This window comes from Narcine bancroftii, chromosome 6, assembly GCF_036971445.1.
Source record: "Narcine bancroftii isolate sNarBan1 chromosome 6, sNarBan1.hap1, whole genome shotgun sequence".
NCBI classification, from domain to species: domain Eukaryota; kingdom Metazoa; phylum Chordata; class Chondrichthyes; order Torpediniformes; family Narcinidae; genus Narcine; species Narcine bancroftii.
Genome location: NC_091474.1, coordinates 250643305 through 250667040, shown reverse-complemented (window position 1 = coordinate 250667040; position 23736 = coordinate 250643305). Strand labels below are relative to the sequence as shown.

Sequence of the window (23736 nt, the reverse complement as noted above, 5' to 3'; positions counted from 1 at the left end):
ACCTTTGTTGACCTCACCAAAGCCTTCGACACCGTGAGCAGGAAAGGGCTTTGGCAAATACTGGAGCGCATCGGATGTCCCCCAAAGTTCCTCAACATGATTATCCAACTGCACGAAAACCAACAAGGTCGGGTCAGATACAGCAATGAGCTCTCTGAACCCTTCTCCATTAACAATGGCGTGAAGCAAGGCTGTGTTCTCGCACCAACCCTCTTTTCAATCTTCTTCAGCATGATGCTGAACCAAGCCATGAAAGACCCCAACAATGAAGACGCTGTTTACATCCGGTACCGCACGGATGGCAGTCTCTTCAATCTGAGGCGCCTGCAAGCTCACACCAAGACACAAGAGAAACTTGTCCTTGAACTACTCTTTGCAGACGATGCCGCTTTAGTTGCCCATTCAGAGCCAGCTCTTCAGCGCTTGATGTCCTGCTTTGCGGAAACTGCCAAAATGTTTGGCCTGGAAGTCAGCCTGAAGAAAACTGAGGTCCTCCATCAGCCAGCTCCCCACCATGACTACCAGCCCCCCCACATCTCCGTCGGGCACACAAAACTCAAAACGGTCAACCAGTTTACCTATCTCGGCTGCACCATTTCATCAGATGCAACGATCGACAATGAGATAGACAACAGACTCGCCAAGGCAAATAGCGCCTTTGGAAGACTACACAAAAGAGTCTGGAAAAACACCCAACTGAAAAACCTCACAAAGATAAGCATATACAGAGCCGTTGTCATACCCACACTCCTGTTCGGCTCCGAATCATGGGTCCTCTACCGGCATCACCTACGGCTCCTAGAACGCTTCCACCAGCGTTGTCTCCGCTCCATCCTCAACATCCATTGGAGCGCTTTCATCCCTAACGTCGAAGTACTCGAGATGGCAGAGGTCGACAGCATTGAGTCCACGTTACTGAAGATCCAGCTGCGCTGGGTGGGTCACGTCTCCAGAATGGAGGACCATCGCCTTCCCAAGATCGTATTATATGGCGAGCTCTCCACTGGCCACCAGAGGTGCACCAAAGAAAAGGTACAAGGACTGCCTAAAGAAATCTCTTGGTGCCTGCCACATTGACCACCGCCAGTGGGCTGATATCGTCTCAAACCGTGCATCTTGGCGCCTCACAATTTGGCGGGCAGCAACCTCCTTTGAAGAAGACCGCAGAGCCCACCTCACTGACAAAAGGCAAAGGAGGAAAAACCCAACACCCAACCCCAACCAACCAATTTTCCCCTGCAGCCGCTGCAACCGTGTCTGCCTGTCCCGCATCGGACTGGTCAGCCACAAACGAGCCTGCAGCTGACATGGACTTTTACCCCCTCCATAAATCTTCGTCCGCGAAGCCAAGCCAAAGAAATAGGTAAATGAATGTAGGAAAAATGGAGGGTTATGGGTTATAGTGTATATTTATGTAGGTTAGCACAACATTGCTGGTTGAGCAGCCTGTTCTATCCTATTATGTTCCACATTTCTAAAACCCGTCAAGATGTTGTACTTTGGGAGGATAAACCAGGGTAGGATATACACTGTTAACAGTAGGGCACTGTGGAGTGGGGTAGGATAGAAGGATCTGGGAATACAGATATCTAATTCCCTGAAAATAGTGACAAAGTGGGTTGCAAGGAGAGCTTTTGGCACATTGGCCTTCGTAAATCAAAGTATTGAATATTGTGCTGAGGTTGTACAAGATGTTGGTGAGGCCAAATTTGGATAATTGTCAGCAGTTTTGGTCAACAAACTATAGGAAACGTACCAATAAGATTGAAAAAAATGTTGCTGGGACTTAAGTTATAAGCTAAGTTATAGGGAAAGGTTAAATAGTTTGGGACTTTATTCTCTGGAGTGCTGGAGAATAAGGGGAGATTTGTTAGAGGTCTACAGAATTTTGAGGGGTACAGATAGAGTAAATGCAAACAGGCTTTTTCCACAGAGGTTGGATGAGACAAGAACTAGAGAACATGGTTTAAGGATGAAAGGTGAAATATTTAAAGGGAACATTTGGGAACATCTCTTCACACAGAGTAGTGGGAATGTGGAATGACGGGCCAGCCACAATGGTGAATGCAGGCTTAATTTTGATATTTAAGGAAGATGGCAGTGAGGGGCTTGTAGGGTGATCCAAGAGTTCCCCGAGGAAAAGAGAAGAAAGGATAGATACCAGAAGATTCCCAAAAAGAAGGAAAACAACCAAGAATATGAATAGAAGAAAGAGTGAAAAGGGAAAGAAAAAAAGATGGGAAAAAGAATGAAGAGACAGGACGGAGGAAGAGACTCACTACATGGTGGAGGTGGAGAGGCCGACTGGGGCCCAGCGGGACATCAGCAGTGGTGGCAGAAACAATGGAGCCATGAAGTTTCCTGAGGGAACAGGACTCACCTGGGAGGGAGAGACAGGATGGCTCTGATAAGGTTGGATGGGAGAAGAAGGCAATTGAAGCAGCAAGAATGCTGTTGGATGTGGGAGGCGCAGAGGCCCGAGGTCACGGGGGCCTCGTTGAGGAGGAGCTGATAGCAATGCGGATGAAGATGGAAGTGCTGTCAGGCATGGACGATTCGGGGACCCGAGGTTGCGGGAGTCAAGTCGAGTAGTGGACAGTGTTGCAGGCGGTGACACGAGCACTGCTGGATGTGGGAGAGTTAGGGGAGCCAAGTAGAGGTGGAATTGACAGCCGAGAAAAAGAAAAATTGAAGACAAGGACTTAGCTGGTGCAAAGGTCAGGTCCGAGGCATTAGAGGGCGTTCAAGGTGTCGAGGACTCTAGGAGCAGCACACACAAAGGGGATTTGGAAGGAGAATAGCGTGGCAGGATGGCCTGAAGTCAGAAAATGAGGTGGAGGAAGAGGAGAAGAAGAGGAAGAACGAGGGAGTAAAAGAAGGACGTTACAGGGAGGTGAAAGACAGATAAAGAGGGGCAGGGGGCCTGATGCCTTTTGCCAGAGAAATACTGGAGTTCATTGGCCAGATAAAAAGAACTTTGAAGACACTGGTGGCAGGGCAGGGAGCAATCAAAGCAAGGCTGGAAAACTTGACAGAAAGGGTATGTGATCGGAAGAGAGAAATGAGAGAGAGGAAGAAAGATTGGATAAGAGAGAGAGCAAAATGGATGCCTGGGAAAGGGATAGGGTAAAGATTTGAAGATAGAAAACATCAGCAGGAGGAATACGGTTAAAATTGTGGGGGTGTAGGAGGGGAGAGACATGGTGGAGTTCCTGAAAAAGTGGATCCCAGATACAAATGGGGAGGTACAAATTGGAAATAATCTAATAATAGAATGGGCCCCACCTGCCAAACCAATGGCTACGCTCTTTCCTGGTAAGATTCCTTTGCTACCAGGATAGAGAGAGAATCTTGCTGGTGGTGGAAATGGGTGCAAAGGCAAGGGGAGGTCCAGTGGAAAATGAGGGGGAGAAGGTTTTTTTTATTCTACTTGGACATAAATGTGGCGCTATTGAAATGTAGGAGGGAATTTGACCTGGTCTAAAAGAACCTTAAACAAAAAGGAATTGAGTTTACCCTCCTTCACCCAGCAACACTGAAGATAGTAAGGGTGGGAAGTAATAGAGAGGTAATAGACTTTGTAAGAGCCCTGTCACTGCTTTGGGATGAAATGTAAATAAGGGGGAAAGAGAGTATCGGGGAAAGATGGACTGTGAATATTGTAATTGTGAGAAATACAAGGGGAATATGCTTTTTTTCCCATAATGTTAATGTTTAAAGATGAATGAATATTAGAAGTAAGAATGAATATAGGTAGCTCGAGGAAAGGGAGGGAGATACAAGTGGTAGATGGGTGTATTTGGCACGTCTCAAAATGGCGGGGGATTGGCGCCAATAGCTTGATTATTGGTGCCCAGGGGGTAAAGATAAGTTGGGAGGGGAATATATGGGGTGTTTTCATTTTGCTATCGAGGTAATTTAATTGTTGGTACTTTCAGTTGTAGGAGGGAGGGAGGGGAGAAATACAGACTCTGTATGTTACATGAATGTTTAACAAGATTATAATGTTTGTCAAGTCTATAAAAAAAAATCAAAATTTTTTTGACATTTAAGAAAAATTTGGATAGGTTCATGGATGATGGAGGTATGAGGGCTATGGTCGAGGAGGTGCGAGGTCAATGGTACTAGGCAGATAAATAGTTTGGCACGGACTCGTGTTCTCTGGAGTTCTTTCCAAGTCATTGAATGTTACCCCAGACCTCTGTGAAATGTTTGACTTATTCTTAGCTATAACCATGGAAGGTCAATGGATGCTGGTGTCGATATTGATGTCTCAATCCCAAGAATGAGTGACAACTATACTACCTCCACCCCCCAACCCTGGCCAACCACCCACCCAAGTTAGCAGATGGACATAATCTTTTTCTCAGCGTGGGGGAATCTAAAAATGGAGGGCATTGATTTAAGTCAAGAAGGGAAAGATCTGAAAGGCATCTTCACACAAGAGTGTAGGGTACGTGGAACGAGTGGTAGAAGTGGTGACAATTTTAATGTTTAAAAGTTCTTTATGCAGATACTTGGAAAGGAAAGGTTTAGAGGCACAAGGGCTGAATCTATGCAAATGGGATTGGCTGGGTTGACATGGACAAATTGTGCCAAAGGGCCCCTTTTATCCTGTCGAATTCTGTGACTCTGACCTTATTAATAAGAACACAATGTACTAAATGTTCTTTAACATCTGTATCCTTCTTGTGGTCATCTTCTATTACAATGGTCCTCCCTTATCTAATTTTGCTTTCCGTGGTTTCAGTTACCCACTGTCAACCGCGGTCCGAAAACATTAAATAGAAAATTCCAGAAATAAATAATTCATACGTTTTAAATTGTGTGCTATTCTGTGATTAAATTTCACGCTGTCCTGCCTGGGATGTGAATTCGAGTTGCATTTTATGGAGTTCTGACAGTAAAGGATTGAGGGAGGGTTCTAGGTGAATTGTGATCCATCCTGGGCCTTAAATAAGGTTTAATTTTGTTCCCTGAACATATCAGGTTTAAATCTCAAATGCTGTTTGTATTAATCCAGAATTGCCACAGAAAGTTAATTTTTGACTTCAATTTGGATGCAGGTGCTGCCAAATGGTGACCAGACAAACGTGGGTGAAAATGGAGTAACTCTCAGTGGTGGGCAGAAAGCCCGCATTACTCTGGCCAGAGCTGTTTACATGGTAATTTGGTTATTGCATTGATTTCAGGATTCATAGTTAGAAAGAGGAGATCCAGTTCTGCACACCATTAACAATCCCTGTATCCAATCCTAGATCTCCTTTCCATTTACTGTTCATTGCAATTCTGTAAAAGGAAGGGGAGATTTGGGATGATGCACATTCATGAACACAGCATATGTGAAGAATTGAGAGAGGAAATGTCAGCCTAGCCCCTAACAATTTGGTGAAGGGAGGACTTCACCTAGACCTTTGAATAAATATAGGAACATAGGAAGTAGGAACAGGAGTAGGCCAAAAATGGCCCATCGAGCCTGCTCCGCCATTCAATACGATCATGGCTGATCTAATTGATGACTTAACTCCACCTACCTGCCTTCTCCCCATATCCCCTAATTCCTCTGAGTATAATAGCTGAGATAAAGGAGTAATTGACTTCAAGAATAGAATTAATCCTCCAGGCCAGTTGATATTCAGTTAGATTTTGATTGATCTGTACCATTGCAACCCAAATGTTCCTCATTCCTTCAACATAAGGGATGTATGTTATATATCCATTAATACTTTTACAGAATTATTTCAATTTCTCTCTAAATTTCTCTTTAACTTTCTAAATTTCTGCAATTTGGCCTCGGTTTCTATAATCCTTGCACTCCAGGTGCTAATCTGGTAAACCTATTCTAGCTTCAAAGTTGACACATTGACAGGATGGATATGGAGAAGATGCAAATGGGTGTAGGAGAATTTAGAACTCAGGGTCACTGTTTAAAAGTATCAGATGGGGTGAATGTTATTTTCACATAAAGTTGTGTCTCTTTGAAGTTCTCTTCCTCAAAGGGTGGCAGAGGCAGAGCCTTTGAATATGTTTAAGATACACCAAGATTCTTGATAAAAGCAAGAGAATCAGATCAACTATGTTCCTGATGGATGGTGAAAAACCTGTCGCTTTTCCTAATTCATATGCCTTCATGTTCTTATTTGTTTGTGGGTTATTACAAAGATTCAATAGCCAGAATATCTCCTGGCTGTCCTGTCCTTCAATTTCACCAACTATATCCCTGTCTCTTACAGGACAAAGATGTGTACCTTCTTGATGATCCATTAGCAGCAGTGGATGCAGATGTAGCCAATCGCCTCTTGAAGAACTGTATCCTGGGAAGTTTGAAAAATAAGACTGTAATCCTGTGCACACACCGGATAGAGCTTTTGGATGAAGCTGACATGATTGTAATGCTGGAGAATGGGCAGATAGTGAAAACAGGTGAGCCAGTGAGCATTTGGTCTATCAGGGAAGACACCATATGCCTATATTGAAACCTTTAGCCTTTTGCCTTGAACAGTTCACATTCACCCATATATTTAAAAAAAAATGAGGATTCTTCATCAAAGAAGCTGTGGCACAATATATTCAATGGACAAGCAGGTGGAGGAGAATTTGGAGGAAATTAAACATGTGGCCGTCACACTGAGATGATGTTTGATGCGCCAGTGGTAAGAACTGATACCGAGCAGCAAACCTTTGGAGCCCTTGCAGATGGAAGGGGCATTGTAAATCAGGATGGATAAATCCCCAGGGCCTGACAAGATATTCCCATGGACCTTGAGGGAGGCTGGTGTAGAAATTGCAGGGGCTCTGGCAGAAATATTTAAAATATGATTAGCCACAGATGTGGTGCCAGAGGATTGAAGGGTAGCTCATGTTCCATGTTTAAAAGAGGCTCCAAAAGTAACCCTGAAAATTATAGGTCAGTATGCCCGAAAATGTTCTAAGGGATCAGATATACAATTATTTAGAAAGCCAGTTACTAATTAGGGATAATCAACATGGTTTTGTGCATGGTAGATCATGTTTAACCATTCTTAGAGTTTTTCGAGGAAGTTACCAGGAAAGTTGATGAAGGGAAGTCTCTGGATGTTGTCTACCTAATAGCTTGAATACGCCTGAGATTGTCTGATCTCAGAAGCTAAACAGGCATAGGACTGGTCAGTACTTGGAGGAGAGATGACCGAGGAACACCAGATACTGTAGGTTTCTGTGAGGAGTGCTGGACAAAGTGGTGACTGTCTGTCTGCCTTACGGTAGACAAAAGTTAAAGAATTTAATTTATGTTATATTCTAAATATAGTATTACATGATAATAATGGAATCTTTCCATGGACCTTGGTAAGGCCTTTGACAAGGGAGGTTAGTCAGGAAGGTTCAGATGCTCAGTTTTCATAGTGAAATAGAAAATTGGATTTGACAATGGCTGGTCAGGGGAGCCAGAGAGTAATGGTGGATAATTGTTTCTCGGACTGGACTGGTGTGCCTCAGGGATCGATGCTGGGACCATTGTTGTTTGTCATCTATATCAATGATCTGGATGATAATGTGGGAAATTGGATCAGCAAGTTTACAGATGACACTAATAAGATTGGAGATGCTGTGAACAGTGAGGAAGGTTTTCAAAGCTTGCAGAGGGATCTAGACCAGCTGGAAAAATGGCAGATGGAATTTAATGCAGACAAGTGTAAGGTATTGTATTTTGGAAGGACAAAGCAAGAAAGGACGTATGCAGTAAATGGTCGGCCGCTGATGAGTGCGGTAGGACAAAGGAATCTTAGAACACAGATACATAATTCCCAGAAAGAGGTGTCACAGGTGGATAGAGAGAATTTGGCATATTGGCCTTCATAAATCCAAGAATTGAGTAGAGGAGTTGGGATGTATAGTAAAGTTGCATGAGACTGATGAGGCCAAATTTGGAGTATTGTGTGTGGTTTTGGTCACCTAACTACAGGAAAGATATCAATAAGATATAAAAATGCAGAGAAGATTTACTGGGGTATTGCCTGGACCTCAGGAACTGAATTACAGGGATGGGTTGAACAGATTAGAAGTTTATTCCCTGGAGCGCAGAAGGAGAGGAGATTTTATAGAGGCATTTCTAATTACGAGGGAGATAGAATAATTGCAAATAGGCTTTTTCATTGAGGGTGGGTGAGATACACACCAGAGGACATGGATTAAGGGTTAAAGGAGAAAAATTTAGGGGGAAAATGAGGGGGAACTTCTTCACTCAGAGAGTGGTGTGAGTATGGAATGAGTTGCCAACTGAAATGGTGAATGCGGGCTCTATTTTGACATTTAATAAGAATTTGGACAGGTACAAGGGTGGGAGAGGTATGGAGGGCTATGGGTTGGGTGCAGGTCAGTGGAACTAGGCAAAAAGATGGTTCGGACAGACTAGAAGGGTCAAAGGGGGCTTTAATTTCTGTGCTGTAATGTTCTATGGAAAGGCTAATTGTGCTGTTGTGCGGAGGCAGCAGATCCAATCAAATGCTGCTTTGGTAATGTAGATGGTCATATCTGCTTATTCCTAATGAACATAACAGTGGCCCTATGAAACTTTGTGGTCCAATGCTACACTTAGCAAGTAACTCTTGGTAAAATGTAATATGATGTATTGTTTACTACAGCTACAGTCTGGGTTATGTAGATTTTAATGATGCAATGTTTTTTGTATCGTATCTATTCACCAAGGCTATTTGATAGAAGTGAAGCACAAAAATGAGGCAGGAGCTCAGCAGGTCCTGGACCACCCACAGGAGGTAACATTTCAGAGCTGGGTCCTCCTTCAAAGTATGAGCAATGAGCAGGCAGGTGCTTGAATTTAGAAAAGCTGGGGAGAAGGGAAAAGAGGACAAAAGGGAGGAGCCTACACCCTCACAAGGATATGGTTTCCATTACCCTCCCCACCTCTCTCTTTCCCTATTCCTATTTCTTTCCTCTAGCTCTCTCTCTCTCTCTCCCTTTCCCTTTCCCTCTCTCTATCCTTTCCTCCAGCTCTACATTCAGAGCCACCCTCTTTCCCTGATCCATTCAGACACTGTGGTGATACACCACTAGCTGACTGCAGGGTCGACCTGTGTACCTGCAAGAAGAGCACTGGAGGACAAGACAATACCTGGCTGGCTGTCAATCAGCCAACCTGAATGGACCAAGCCCCACCTGGTCGGCTGCCAATCATCCGCCGGAATATAAGCCAGATCTGGCCCCTCGAGGTCAGTCACTCGGAGCTGCAGCTAACTACAGCAGAGACTTTAAGCAGAATAAAGCCTGTTGTTCAGTCTTTGAATCTTGTGTCTGCTTACTGTCACTACAATGCATCGAGGACAAGAAAAGTTCCATTATGGCCTTTCACCTGCTCTTCCGTCCTTCATCAGCCTTTTTATTCAGGCGTTTTGCTCACACCTTGACGAAGGGCTCGAGCCCGAAACGTTGGTTATATATTTTTACTTCCTGTGGACACTGCATGACCTGCTGCGTTCCTCCAGCATTTTTGTTTTTTACGAGGTTATTATATTGTATGGCAAGCTAAAGCCAGCTGGGCAGATGTGGGATCTGTGACAAAATTAAACTCTTTTTTGCACTTGAGCATCTTAGTTTTAATTAGTGGGTGTTGTTATGATAGAAGAGCATCTATTCAAAATGTTATCAGTTTACAGTTGTAGTCTTGGTTTGGCAAAGATCGTAGACAGTAGCAAATTCTCATTGTATATGAAAGGATGTAATACTTCATTGGAGAAGGGACCAGGATAGAGAGTGGGAATGTGGGACAGAGATTTCCTGAGGGTAAGCATTGTTGAAGAGAGTGGGAATGTTGGGGGGACAGAGATTTCCTGAGGGTATGCATTGTTGAAGAGAGTGGGAATGTGGGGGGGGGAACAGAGATTTCCCAAGAGGGTATGCATTGTTGAAGAGAGTGGGAATGTGAGACATTACCTGAGGGTATGCATTGTTGAAGAGAGTGGGAATGTGGGGGGGGGGGGGGGGACAGAGATTTCCCAAGAGGGTATGCATTGTTGAAGAGAGTGGGAATGTGAGACATTTCCTGAGGGTACAAGGACTGCCTAAAGAAATATCGGCGCCTGGCACATTGACCTCCGCCAGTGGGCTGATATCACCTCAAACTGTGCATCTTGGCGCCTCACAGTTCAGTGGGCAGCAACCTCCTTTGAAGAAGACCGCAGAGCCCACCTCACTGACAAAAGACAAAGGAGGAAAAACCCAACACCCCACCCCAACCCACCAATTTTCCCTTGCAACCGCTGCAACCGTGTCTGCCTGTCCTGCATCGGACTTGTCAGCCACAAACGAGCCTGCAGCAGACGTGGACATTACCCCTCCATAAATCTTCGTCCGCGAAGCCAAACCAAAGAAAGAAGAAGCATTGTTGAAGAGAGTGGGAATGTGGGGGGGGGGGGGGGGGGGAAGAGAGAGAGAGAGAGAGAGAGAGAGAGACAGAGATTTCCCAAGAGGGTATGCACTGATAAATGCAGGTGCACCTGATCAAGTTTAATGAAAGATGACCAATTCTAGTTTGGGCTTAGTCCTGTGCTGTAGAGCATAGGATGGTGAAAGTTTGTCTCTTTGATGTTTCTATATCCCAAACATGGGTTAATTTGGAAACAGCATTGACTGACCAGACATTGATCTAGCATGCACATCAGAAAAGATCAGGACAAGCAATAATCTCTCACTTCCTGTAGGTGGCTCAGACAAAAGGCAGGTTATGCAATTGTTCCATTTTCATTAATGATCTCATTTCCTCTTTGAACAACCAGGTAGGCCTGATGAAGTCTTGAAAACAGAAGAAGAAAACATCAATGTAAAAAAAAAGAATTCGAAAAAGAAAGCTGCTGGTAAGTGATGAAAATAAGTTATTTTTGTCAGACATTTTACAATGATGTTCAGAGGCACCGAAAATTTTTTACTCACTGTCGATGAACGGATACATTGTAAAAACAACTAAAAATAAACTACAGTCGTGTACTTAATTGAATTAAAAAGAGATCATAAATAGAAAAAGTAGATAATAAATAATTTGTTAATTCTAGTGCAAAAAAAAGTGACATCAATAGTGCAGACAGCCCTTTTTTGTGCTGGAGTCTTTTATTCGTGTAAAAATGGGCCATTTCATGCCAGGCCTCTGCCTGGAGGCTGGCTACAAGAGCAGATCAAAACTTAAAATTTACCTTTCAGACAGGAATCCTAAAAGGCTGCTCCAGCATCCCATTCATATTGAGAGGCGCCTGGTAGCGCCCCCCAGAGCCGAGGCGATTGGGACCGAAGCGCCACCCATCATAAACACACAGGAGAGTAATAACTGTCTTCCCTACCCATAATCCCCTACGCAACTGGAACTGCTCTGTGGTTCCCAGAACAGTTTCAGCTGCATGGGGCATTATGGGTAGGGAAGACGGCCATTGCTCTGCTGCGTTTTGAGCCGCAGAGAGCCGCCCCAAAGGCAGAGGCTGTCATGGCCTCTGCCGCCGGCCTCTTCCCACCATCACTGCCTTGAAGGGTTATGAAGGGAGGAGGGGTGAGTGGGGAGATGGGTCTTGGGTTGACGGCATCATCAGCCTGCCCCTAACCAGCCACTTGCAGCGGCTGTACATTCAGGTTAGGCGGTGGAGCGCAGTGCTCCATGGATTATCCTTCCCTGAGAAGGATTGGAATCGGCGCCTTGGAGCTGGCCACGGCACATTCAGAAATGTGCGTCTTTAGGTGGAAGGGCGAAGAACCTCTGCCTTTACAGATGGGTGTTTTCCCTGCTTGAAAGTGCCTAATGGGAGGTTTTATAATTTTAATTTTTCACACTGTGAACCATATCAACCAAAATACATACAATATTTCCCTCTTAAATATACACAGTGGCATTTTCTCCCCTTTTTTCCCTCCTACCTTCCCTCCCCACTTCCCACCCCCCCTCCAAAACCAATAAACATTCAACATATGCAATACAATAAAACCATTAAAGAATGTCATCACACACTGAAAAATAAACAAGAAAATTGTGTCATCTACTTTTACATACTGGATCAAGTCATTTTGTCGTCTTATCATTTTAGGGGGTGGAGGTCCGAGGCAAGCCCTCTCTGTTATGTTCCATGTACGGTTCCCAAATTTGTTCATATAATGTGACTTTATTTTTTAAATTATATGTTATTTTTTCCAATGGTACATGGAAATTTATTCATTTCCATGTACCATTGCTGTATTCTCAGGCTCTCTTCCGATTTCCAAGTTGACATTATACATTTTTTTCTACAGCTAAGGCTGTCATAGTAAATCTTTTTTGCACTTCATCCAGCTTGAGGCCTATTTCCTTACTTCTTATATTACTTAGAAGAAAGATCTCTGGATTTTTTGATATGTTATTTTTTTGTGATTTTATTTAATATCTGATTTAGATCTTCCCAAAACATTTTCACTTTCTCATATGCCCAAATTGCATGTACTGTTGTTCCCATTTCCTTCTTACAGCGAAAACATCTATCTGATAATGTTGGATCCCATTTTTTTTTAACTTTTGGGGTGTGATATATAACCTGTGTAACTAATTATACTGCATCATGCATAACCTTGTGTTTATTATATTCTTCATAGTTCCAGAACATAACTTTTCCCATGTTTCATTTTTTATCTTTATGTTTAAATCCTTTTCCCGCTTTTGTTTGGGTTTATAGCTTATTTCATCATTTTCCTTATCTTGCAGCTTGATGTACATGTTCGCTATAAATCTTTTAATTATCATTGTGTCTGTAATCACATATTCAAAGCTGCTTCCTTCTGGTAATCTCAATCTGTTTCCTACTTTATCCTTTAGGTAAGCTTTCAGTTGATGATATGCAAACATTGTACCATGAGTTATTCCATATTTGAACTTCAATTGTTCAAATGATAATAAATTATTTCCCAAAAAACAATTTTCTATTCTTTTAATTCCTTTTCTCTCCCATTCTCTTAAAGGAAAGGTTATCTATTGTAAAAGGGATTAGCTGATTTTGCGTCAATAATAATTTTGTTATTTGGTCATTTGTTTTTTTTCCTTTCTAAGTGAATCATCTTCCATATATTGAGTAAATGATGCAATACTGGTGAGCTTTTATCTTGTACCAGCTTTTCATCCCACTTATAAAGTATTTGTTCCGGTACCTTCTCCCCTATTTTATCTAGCTCTATCTTAGTCCAATCTGGTTTTTCACTTGTCTGATAAAAATCTGATATACCTTAATTGTGTTGCTGTATAATAATTTTTAAAGTTTGGTAACTGCAAACCACCTTGGTTGTACCCCCCTGTTAATTTATCTAACGATATCCTCGGTTTCCCCTCTTTCCACAAGAATTTCCTTATTATTCTCTTTCGTTCATTAAAGTATTCTCTGTTAAGGGAATTGGTAACGATTGAAATAAGTATTGTGTCCTTGGGAAGACATTCATTTTTATGCAATTTACCCTCCCTATCAACGTTAGCGGTAATTCTTTCCAATGTTCTAAGTCTTCCTGCAATTTCTTTCTTCGTGGCTGATAATTTAATTTGTGCAAGTGGCTTTATCTAACCTAATACCTAGGTATTGGATTGCTTGTGTTTGCCATTTAAATGGTGATTCTTTTTTAAATTCTGTATAATCTGCATTACTCATTGGCATCACTTCCATTTTATTTGCGTTGATCTTGTACCCTGATGTTTCTACACACTCCTTCAATTTCTTATGTAGTTCTTTTATTGATATTTCTGGTTCAGTTATGTATACTATGATGTCATCTGCAAATAAACTGATTTTACACTCCTTCTTTATTTTTATCCCTTTTATTTTGTTTTCTGTTCTTATCAGTTCTGCCAATGGTTCTATTGCTAAAGCGAACAGTGAGGGAGATAATGGACATCCCTGCCTAGTTGACCTACTTAATTTAAATTGGTTCGATACATATCCATTTACTGTTACCTTTGCCAATGGTCCATTATATAATGCTTTAATCCAATTAATATATTTTTCTGGTAGATTGAACCTCTGTAATACTTTGAATAAATAATTCCATTCTACCCTGTCAAAGGTTTTTTCTGCGTCTAAAGCAACAGCCACTGTTGGTTTCTTATTTCCTTGAACTGCATGAATTAAATTAATAAATTTACAAACATTATCCGCTGTTCGTCTTTTCTTAATAAATCCAGTTTGATGTTGTTTCACTATTTTTGGTTCGCAATCGGCCATTCTGTTTGCTAATAATTTTGCTATTATCTTATAATCTGAATTAAGTAGAGATATTGGTCTATATGATGCTGGTGTTAGTGGATCCATCCCCGTATTTGGTATTACTGTAATTATTGCTGTCTTACATGAATCTGGCAAGTTTTGTGTTTCTTCTATCTGGTTCATTACTTCCAGGAGAGGAGGAATTAATAACTCTTTAAATGTTTTATAAAATTCTATTGGGAATCCATCCTCTCCAGGTGTTTTATTGTTCGGCATCTTTTTTAATATATCCTGTATTTCCTCTATTTCAAATGGTTTTATCAGTTTGTTTTGTTCCTCTTCTTGCAATTTCGGCAGTTCAATTTTAACTAAAATCTCTTCTACTTTATCATCTTTCCCCTAGTTCTCAGTTTGGTATAATTGTTCATAAAATTCTTTAAAGTTCTAATTAATATCCATTGGATTATATGTAATTTGTTTGTCCTTTTTCCCTGATGGCAATACAGTTCTTTTAGCTTCTTCTGTTTTAAGTTGCCAGCCTAATATTTTGTGAGTTTTTTCTCCTAGTTCATAATACTTTTGCTTTATTTTCATTATGTTCTTCTCCACCTTGTACGTTTGTAATATTTCGTATTTTATTTTTTTGTCCGCCAATTCTCTTTGTTATATCATCCCTTTTTACAAGCTCCTTTTCTGTATTTACTATCTCCCTTTCCAACTGTTCCATTTCCCAATTGTAGTCCTTTTTTATCTTAGTTATCTTATCAGACAGCTCCAAGAAAAGTGCAGAGAACAAAACAAAGGACTCTACATCACCTTTGTTGACCTCACCAAAGCCTTCGACACCGTGAGCAGGAAAGGGCTTTGGTAAATACTAGAGTGCCTTGGATGCCCCCCAAAGTTCCTCAACATGGTTATCCAACTGCACGAAAACCAACAAGGTCGGGTCAGATACAGCAATGAGTTCTCTGAACCCTTCTCCATTAACAATGGCGTGAAACAAGGCCGTTTTCTCGCACCAACCCTCTTTTCAATCTTCTTCAGCATGATGCTGAAACAAGCCATGAAAGACCTCAGCAATGAAGATGCTGTTTACATCCGGTACCGCACGGATGGCAGTCTCTTCAATCTGAAGCGCCTGCAAACTCACACCAAGACGCAAGAGCAACTTGTCCGTGAACTACTCTTTGCAGACGATGCCACTTTAGTTGCCCATTCAGAGCCAGCTCTTCAGCGCTTGAAGTCCTGTTTTGCGGAAACTGCCAAAATGTTTGGCCTGGAAGTCAGCCTGAAGAAAACTGAGGTCCTCCATCAGCCAGCTCCCCACCATGACTACCAGCCCCCCCACATCTCCATCGGGCACACAAAACTCAAAACGGTCAACCAGTTTACCTATCTCGGCTGCACCATTTAATCGGATGCAAGGATCGACAACGAGATAGACAACAGACTCGCCAAGGCAAATAGCGCCTTTGGAAGACTACACAAAAGAGTCTGGAAAAACAACCAACTGAAAAACCTCACAAAGATGAGCGTATACAGAGCCGTTGTCATACCCACACTCCTGTTCGGCTCCGAATCATGGGTCCTCTACCAGCATCACCTACAGCTCCTAGAATGCTTCCACCAGCGTTGTCTCCGCTCCATTCTCAACATTCATTGGAGCGACTTCATCTCCAACATCAAAGTACTCGAGATTGCAGAGGCCGACAGCATAGAATCCACACTGCTGAAGATCCAACTGCGCTGGGTAGGTCACGGCTCCAGAATGGAGGACCATCGCCTTCCCAAGATCGTGTTATATGGCGAGCTCTCCACTGGCCACCGAGACAGAGGTGCACCAAAGAAGAGGTACAAGGACTGCCTAAAGAAATCTCTTGGTGCCTGCCACATTGACCACTGCCAGTGGGCTGATATCGCCTCAAACCGTGCATCTTGGCGCCTCACAGTTCGGTGGGCAGCAACCTCCTTTGAAACAGACCGCAGAGCCCACCTCACTGACAAAAGACAAAGGAGGAAAAACCCAACGCCCAACCCCAACCAACCAATTTTCCCTTGCAACCATGTCTGCCTGTCTCGCATCGGACTTGTCAGCCACAAATGAGCCTGCAGCTGACTTGGACATTGCCCCTCCATAAATCTTCGTCCGCGAAGCCAAGCCAAAGAAGATATAATATTTCACTAAAATCCTCTGAATTTGTATTTTCCTCATCCAATGTTTAACTTCAGTCAGTTTTAATGCCTTAGAAATAACCATCAGTTCTTCTTTTCTCTTGTTCTTCAGCTCTGCAAGTGATGGTTCTGAGAAAAAGATTATCAACATCCATTGCTGCTGTTTTTCACACTCAAGCTTTAAATTAGCTTGGAAAAAAAACAATTGAAGTTATCCAACCATCCAGCCTCCAAACAATGGTCTATGCATTTCATGACATCATTTCAATTAGCACCTACTTGTGAAATGTGCATAAAAGTATCCAAAGATCCTGCAAAATGTTACTCAATATGAATTCTTCAGTATTTCAAATAAGATCTGTTTTAAAATGTGTGTATGTATGTAACCCATAATCTTACCAAATTCTCCCAATATTTATCCATTACAATAGAGAAAAGCAGGGTTACTATTTCAGATCAAAGCATTCTATTCGAATCTTATTTTAAGTTTCACAAATGTTGGTGGGAAGGGGAATGGAGAACAAGATGAATGCACATACAAATTAGGAGCAAGATTAGGCGACTTTCTTCTTTCAGCTTCCTTTGCCATTCATTGAGATCACAGCTGACCTAACTCTCTTCAAAGGAGAAAAGCAGAGTATTTGTTAAATGTGAAGAAGTTGTACAATGTTGTTGTTCAAAGGCATTTGAGGGGCACGGGGATCCTTCTATCATGTGCCAAGTCACTGAAAGACAACATCAAATGGAATTTCTAATTGTTGACTTTACTAACGCTTGTGTGTCTGTATGGCTGATTGTCTTCAAATTCAGCAGAGGGAAAGAGCCCAGAGGAGATGGAGGAGGAGGAGAAAGAGCCAGCTGAAGAAACTATTGATGTCCAACTGGAGGCCAGGGAAAAAAAGGATGAGGAGAAGAAAGTGGGAACGGTAGCCCTGCAAGTCTACAGATCGTACTGGGCATCGATTGGCAGATGTCTTGCATTCTTCATTCTCTTCTCTATATTCCTTATGCAAGGTAAGATATTACACAACATCAGCTGTGGGAGAGTGTGACAAGGAGAGTGAATGGGTGTGGAGTGAGTTTTTAATTTGTAGAATTGTTGTGTATGCGAGTGGTGGGATCATGTTGTGGGTGGTGGAAATTCCAGAAGATATTGTGTTGGATGCAGAGGCTGGTAGGGTGATAGGTAAGGACAAGTGGGCTAAAGAAGAAAGATTAGATTTGATTAATCAGTTTAACCAAGATGATTTAAACCTTGCCCAAAACTTGGTATTAAACGACTCTTTCCGAGAAGGAAAATTACCTCCTTTTAATGAAGCAGCTATTTTGGTGATCTTAAAAAAGGGCAAATATTCAGAGAATTGTGTATCTTACTGTTAGAAACAGAATTACCTTTAAAGAAATTGCTCGAGACAAAAATTGAGAACAAAGAACATTTATTATACAACAATGCAAAGTTGGGTGCTTCCCCTTACCCTGGGAATACACACATACAAAGGGGCTCACCCAACTTTTATACAGTTTATCTCAGTATAGGAATAACCCCCCTTACATGTTTCTGCCTCCTGCTGGAGAGGTTTGGCATTAGGCAATCCTGCCTACGTGCTGTTTCTGTGCACTTGGAGGACCAGGGGGTATCCTGTCGGTGTCTTCTCATGTCATTATCCCCATTGTCCTTATTCACAACCTTGCCCTTGTCCCCATTCACACCTTTCCAACTCTCAGAGCTACAGTCCCTTCATATGCAGAGTTCGCTAATCCTGTCTAGGGTTTACTAATTAAATAGGCATAACTTGATAAATCTGTGTATGGCTTACTAATTATATATGTAGAACTGGCTAATACTATCTAAGGTTTTCTAATCATTTATGCAAGCCTTGCTAATTCTATCTGGGGCTTGGAGACCCTTATCTCGTTCAGACTAACTCTACTTCTATCATCAATTGTCTGTCTTTATCTCCTTCATTTGCTTCTGTCTGAAGGGCTAGGAGATTCTTATCTTACTCAGACAGTGTCAGCTTCCTGCCTTCTAATGTCCATGTCTCATGTTGTTTGGTACTGGCTTCATTCATTTACTTATGTATCAATTTTATTTTCTTCATTTCTTCATGTTCATATTGCAATATCAGTTTTTCTCATCTCTCACATTACAGACTGACCTCCTTTCAAAATGTGGATGTTAAGATTTTTATCCAAAGTTTTAGCATATTGATTGGAGAATGTCTTACCAGGTATAAACTCGTATCAAGCAGGTTTCATTAATAATAGACATTCTTATTATAATATCCATAGATTACTGAACATCATGTTTATACCTTCTACTCATATATGTATTTTATCCTTAGATGCTAAAAAAGCGTTCAACAGAGTAGAATGGGAATATTTATTTGCCACCCTAGTAAAATTTAATTTTGGCCCAGCATTTATACATTGGATAAAACTTTTATGTACATATCCAAAGGACTCAATTCGTGCCAATTCCCAGAAATCCAAGCTTTTTAAACTACATCGAGGCAGGAGACCATTGATTTTTTTAACAGTACTGGAACCACTTGCTATTGCTCTGCGGGCAAATCCTGATTTTACTGCTTTGTTTATAGGAACTACTGAACATAAGTTATCTCTTTATGTGGTTGACCTTTTATTGTTCATTTTCAACCCTGAATTATCCATACCGAATATACTGTCATTACTTTCTCTTTTTAGCAGATTTGCTGGTTATAAGATCAATCTTCATAAAACTGAAGGGTGCAACATAGCTTTATTCTAAATATCCATTCAAAATAGTGAATGAACAATTTAAATACTTAGGTATTAGTATAGCTACGAATTTTTAAAATCTTTTTAAAACTTTGCACTTTTAGTCAAACAGACCAAATCAATTTTTACAGGATGGTCCCCACTCTCATTGACTATAATTTGTTGTATTAATTCAGTTAAAATTAATATTTGACCAAATTTTTTATACCTCTTTCAATCACTGCCAATATTTATTCTTAAATCCTCTTTTGACAATTTCAAATCAATTATTATGTTGTGGCCACCATGTTGAGGGTCATTAATGAGTTTTTCAACACGCCCCTATAAGGGCAGCAGGAGCTCAGTCACCTGATGCATTGTGACATCATAATCGCTGCCCAGGGTGTTGGAGTCAGAGAGAAACCTCTGACGATGCCATTTCCCCATGGCTGCCCTGCCATGTGGTGATATAAGCAGGGCCAGTTCGCCATGAGGATGTGCGGCGCCAAACAACTCCCCCCAGAACCGGCTACGCATCCTGTCGCTTTGGTGGCCAGCCCCAGCGCTTGGGCGTGGCCGTCTGCACCAGCTTTGATAAGTCCAGATGGGCCACCTTCAGGCGGTCCACCATAAAAAGTTCCTCTCTTCCCCCAACGTCCAAGGTGAAGGTTCCGCCAGACCGGTGCAAGACTTTGTATGGCCCCTCGTACGGTCGCTGTGGCGGTGCAACTTGTGGTCCCCTCCACACGAAAACGAACTGGGCCGAATCGAACTCTTTGGGCAGATTAAACGGCTGGGTGGCGTGGCATGCCGGGGGTGGGGGAACCAGGGAGGCCAGTCGCCTGCGTAGGTCCGCCAGCAGGTTTTTGTTGGTGGCCGTGGTGTCAGGGTCTGAGCCGAAAAACTCACCCGGCAGGGAAAGTGATGCACTATAGATCATCTCCGCTGGTGAACCTTGCAGGTCCTCCTTGGGTGCCATCCTAATCCCGAGGAGGACCCAGGGTAGTTCGTCCGCTCAGTCTGGTCCAGAGAGCCTGGCCATAGTCGATGCCTTCAGGTGCCTGTGGAACCTCTCCATCAACCCGTTGGACTGCAGGTGGTATGCTGTGGTGTGGTGGAGCATGACCCCCAGGAACTTCGCCATCTGAGTCCATAGGGCAGACGTGAACTGCGCTCCTCTGTCGCTAGTGATGTGCGCCGGAACTCCGAAACGGGTGATCCATTGGCTGACCAGAGTTCTGGAGCAAGTCTCCGCGGAGGCCTCCTTCATCGGGATGGCCTCCGGCCAACTTATGGCCTGATCCACCACCATGAGGAGGTAACGAGCCTCCTTGGACACCGCAGGGACCCGATGACATCAACGTGGATGTGTTGGAATCTGTGAACCACCGGGTTGAATTTCTGGATGGGGGCTCGTGTGTGTCACTGGACCTTGGAGGTCTAGCATCTGGTACAGTTCCTGGCCAGTTCTGCCACCTCCTTCTTTAGCCCGTGCCACACAAACCGCTCCGCAACCATCCGCATGGTTGTTTTTATCACTGCGTGAGCGAGGTCGTGGATCAGACTGAAGACCTTTGCCCTCCAGTGCAGCGGGACCACCGGGCGCAGCGTGCCTGTTGAGACGTCATAGAGCAATGTGTCCGGGCTGCTGAGCACCCGGACATCCTTGAGTTTGAGGGCCAAGATGGCAGTCCACAAGGACTGCATCTCCACATTGTTCCTCTGTGCCTGACCCAGTTGGTCGTAATCCAGGCCGGGCATGAGACTGTTGATGGCTGGACGGGAGAGCGCATCCTCCACTACATTTTCCTTGCTGGCCCTGTGTTGGATGTCGATCGTGAACATACACGTATAAGAGATGGTGCTGCTGTCTGGCGGACCACGAATCCTTGGCCATCGCCAGTGCTTGAATGAGGGGCTTGTACCGTGAAAACTGCGAACAGCTTGCCGTTGAAGAATTGGAAATGGCAATGCCCAGAAGCTCCCGGTCAAAAGCGCTGTATTTGAGCTCCGGCAGGTGCAGCTGCTTACTGAAAAAGGCCAGGGGGCGCCATTGTCCATCGAGCCACTGTTCCAGAACCCCCCCCCCCACCCCACTGCCGTAGCTGAGGCGTCCACAGAGAGCGCCATGTGTGCCTCCAGCCGCGGATACACCAGCAGTGTGGCACTGGCTAGAGCCTCCTCTGACCAGGATAAAGTATTGCCTTTGGTGGACATGAGTGCGAACAATGGACGCATGGTGCGCAGCTCCGGAGATGAAATGATGGTAAAGGTTCACCATCCCCGAGAACCTTTGGAGGCCGTTCAGGGTGGAGGGTTTGGGGAATTATTGAACAGCCGCTACCTTCTCCGGTACCGGCGCGGCCCCAGCCGCCAAAATGGTGTGCTCCAGGAACTGGAGGGACTCCTTGTCGAACTGGCATTTGGCCACATTGACCATGAGGCCGAAGACCGCCAGCCAGTCAAAAAATGTGTGGAGGTGGGCTTTGTGTTTGTCACGGTTGTGACTGGCAATGACAATATCATCCAGGTAAATGAACACCAAGTCCAGGTCTTTTCCAACCGCGTCCATGAGGCGCTGGAATGTTTGGGCCACGTTCTTTAGACCAAAGGGCATACGCAGGAACTCAAAGAGGCCAAAAGGGGTGATAATGGCCGTCTTACCCACATCGTCTGGATCCACTGGATCTGATGGTATCCCCGCACGAGGTACACTTTGGAGAAGACCCGTGTGCCGTGTAGGTTGGCAGAGAAGTCCTGTATGTGGGGCACCGGGTACCTGTCAGTACCAGGTAGTTGCATCGTTCAACCGACTGTAGTCCCTGCACGGTCTCCAGCCCCCGGATGACTTCGGGACCATATGGAGCGACAATGCCCAGGCTCTGTCAGAGCTCCGGATGATTCCCAGTTCCTGGAGCCTGGAGAACTCCTCCTTTGCCTTCTGGAGCTTCTCGGGTGGAAGCCGTCTGGGTCTAGTGTGCAGTGGGGTGCCCTGTGTGGCGATGTGATGAAAGACCCCATGCTGAGGCAGGGCATTGTTGAACCATGGCTCTAAGATGGCGGGGAATTCGTGGAAGATCTCATCGAACTCATCCCTGGTGGCAACTATTGCGGTGATTTCGGGCCTGCAGGCTTCTGCTATGTCTAGTCAGGTGGAGTGGAATGTTTGGGCATTGACCAGCCTTTTGACCTTCATGTCAACCAGTAGGCCGTGAGCTCTGAGGAAGTTGGCCCCTAACAGCGCGGTGCCCACGGAGGCTAGGATGAACCTCCAGTGGAACTTTTTCCCAATCTGGACCTACTGCGGGTGCTTTAGGTCCTGATGGTAGAGCCATTGGCCGCCCGCAGGGTTGGACCTTGAGATCGGGTGCGAGTCTCTAATGCTGTGGGGGTAATGATGCTGAGATCAGCCCCTGTGTCCACCAAGAATCGGCGGCCAGTGGTTCTGTCTGTCACACGAAGGAGGCTGTTTGTGTGGCCAGCTGTTGCAGCCATCAACAGCGGCGGGCCTGGTCATTTCCCTGAAACCCGCAGGGCTGGCGGCACTTACGGGCTTGCTCTCCCCAGCCCTGGTGGTAGAAACACCAGGTCGACTGGCCCTCCTCTGGCTTGGTCTTGGGAGCGGTGTGGTTGGCTGGCTCCTGGTTGTGCCACTTGGTTGAGGGCTGCCTCGTTCTCCCTCTTCGTGCACCAGAGGGCATCCGCACAGGCTGCTGCTCTCCTTGGGTTTGAGAAGTCTTCATCTGTGAGGAGTAGCCGGATGTCCTCTGGCATCTGTTCCAGGAATATCTGGGGAAAGAGAAAACAAGGCTTGTGGTCTTCTGCCAGGGCCAGCATTTTGTCCAACTGCGCCGACGGACTACAGTCCCCAAGCCCATCTAGATGAAGGAGCCTGGAAGCCCGTTGCTGGGGAGTTAGTCTGAAAGTTCCAAGGAGCAGGTCTTTGAGGGTGGTGTACTTGCCCGTAGCTGGGGAGGGGGTGGTGGATGATGTCGTCCACCCTCGCTGCCATATCTTGGTCCAGAGCACTCACAACACGATAAAACATCGTGGCATCTATGGAGATGTTGCGGAGTTGAAATTGTACTTCCGTCTGCCCGAACCACGTTCTCGGTCGGTGGGTCTAAAAGGGGGGAAGCTTGACGGAGACAGCGTTAACCTCTGCTGAATCCATGGTGCTTTGAGTCCAGAAAAACGTCTGGGCCCGTCGGGATCACCACTGTGGCGGTGTGAGCGGTGGAAGAAACACAGCCACCATGTTGAGGGTTGTTAATGACTGTTTTATTCATATTCAGCGCGTCCCTATAAGGGCAGCAGGAGCTCAGTCACCTGATGCATTGTGACGTCATAATCGCTGCCCAGGATGTTGGAGTCAGAGAGAAACCGCTGACGACGCCATTTCCTCATGGCTGCCCCGCCACGTGGCGATACCAGCAGAGCCAGTTCGCCATGAGGATGTGCGCCGCCACAATGTCATATACATGGCAAAACGAAACCTAGATTGAATAAAAGGTATCTTCAGAACACTGGAAATAATGGGGGATTAGCCCTTCCTAATTTCCATTTTTACTCTTGACCTATAAACATAAGAAATATGTTACTTTTGTTGCATTGTGACAAGGCAGATGAATATCCTAATTGG

General features: G+C 44.2%; 1 protein-coding gene across 13 annotated transcripts in view; it reads left to right on the top strand.

Annotated features, from left to right (window-relative positions):
• abcc10 (ATP-binding cassette, sub-family C (CFTR/MRP), member 10) overlaps positions 1-23736 on the top strand; it is a 198305-nt gene that overhangs the window by 110102 nt on the left and 64467 nt on the right. For all 13 annotated transcript variants that reach the window (XM_069887931.1, XM_069887927.1, XM_069887929.1 and 10 more), the window contains 4 exons: positions 5067-5165; positions 6234-6423; positions 10770-10847; positions 17166-17369. In XM_069887931.1, the coding sequence (XP_069744032.1) occupies positions 5067-5165; positions 6234-6423; positions 10770-10847; positions 17166-17369 (571 nt within the window). The remainder of the gene's footprint in view (positions 1-5066; positions 5166-6233; positions 6424-10769; positions 10848-17165; positions 17370-23736) is intronic.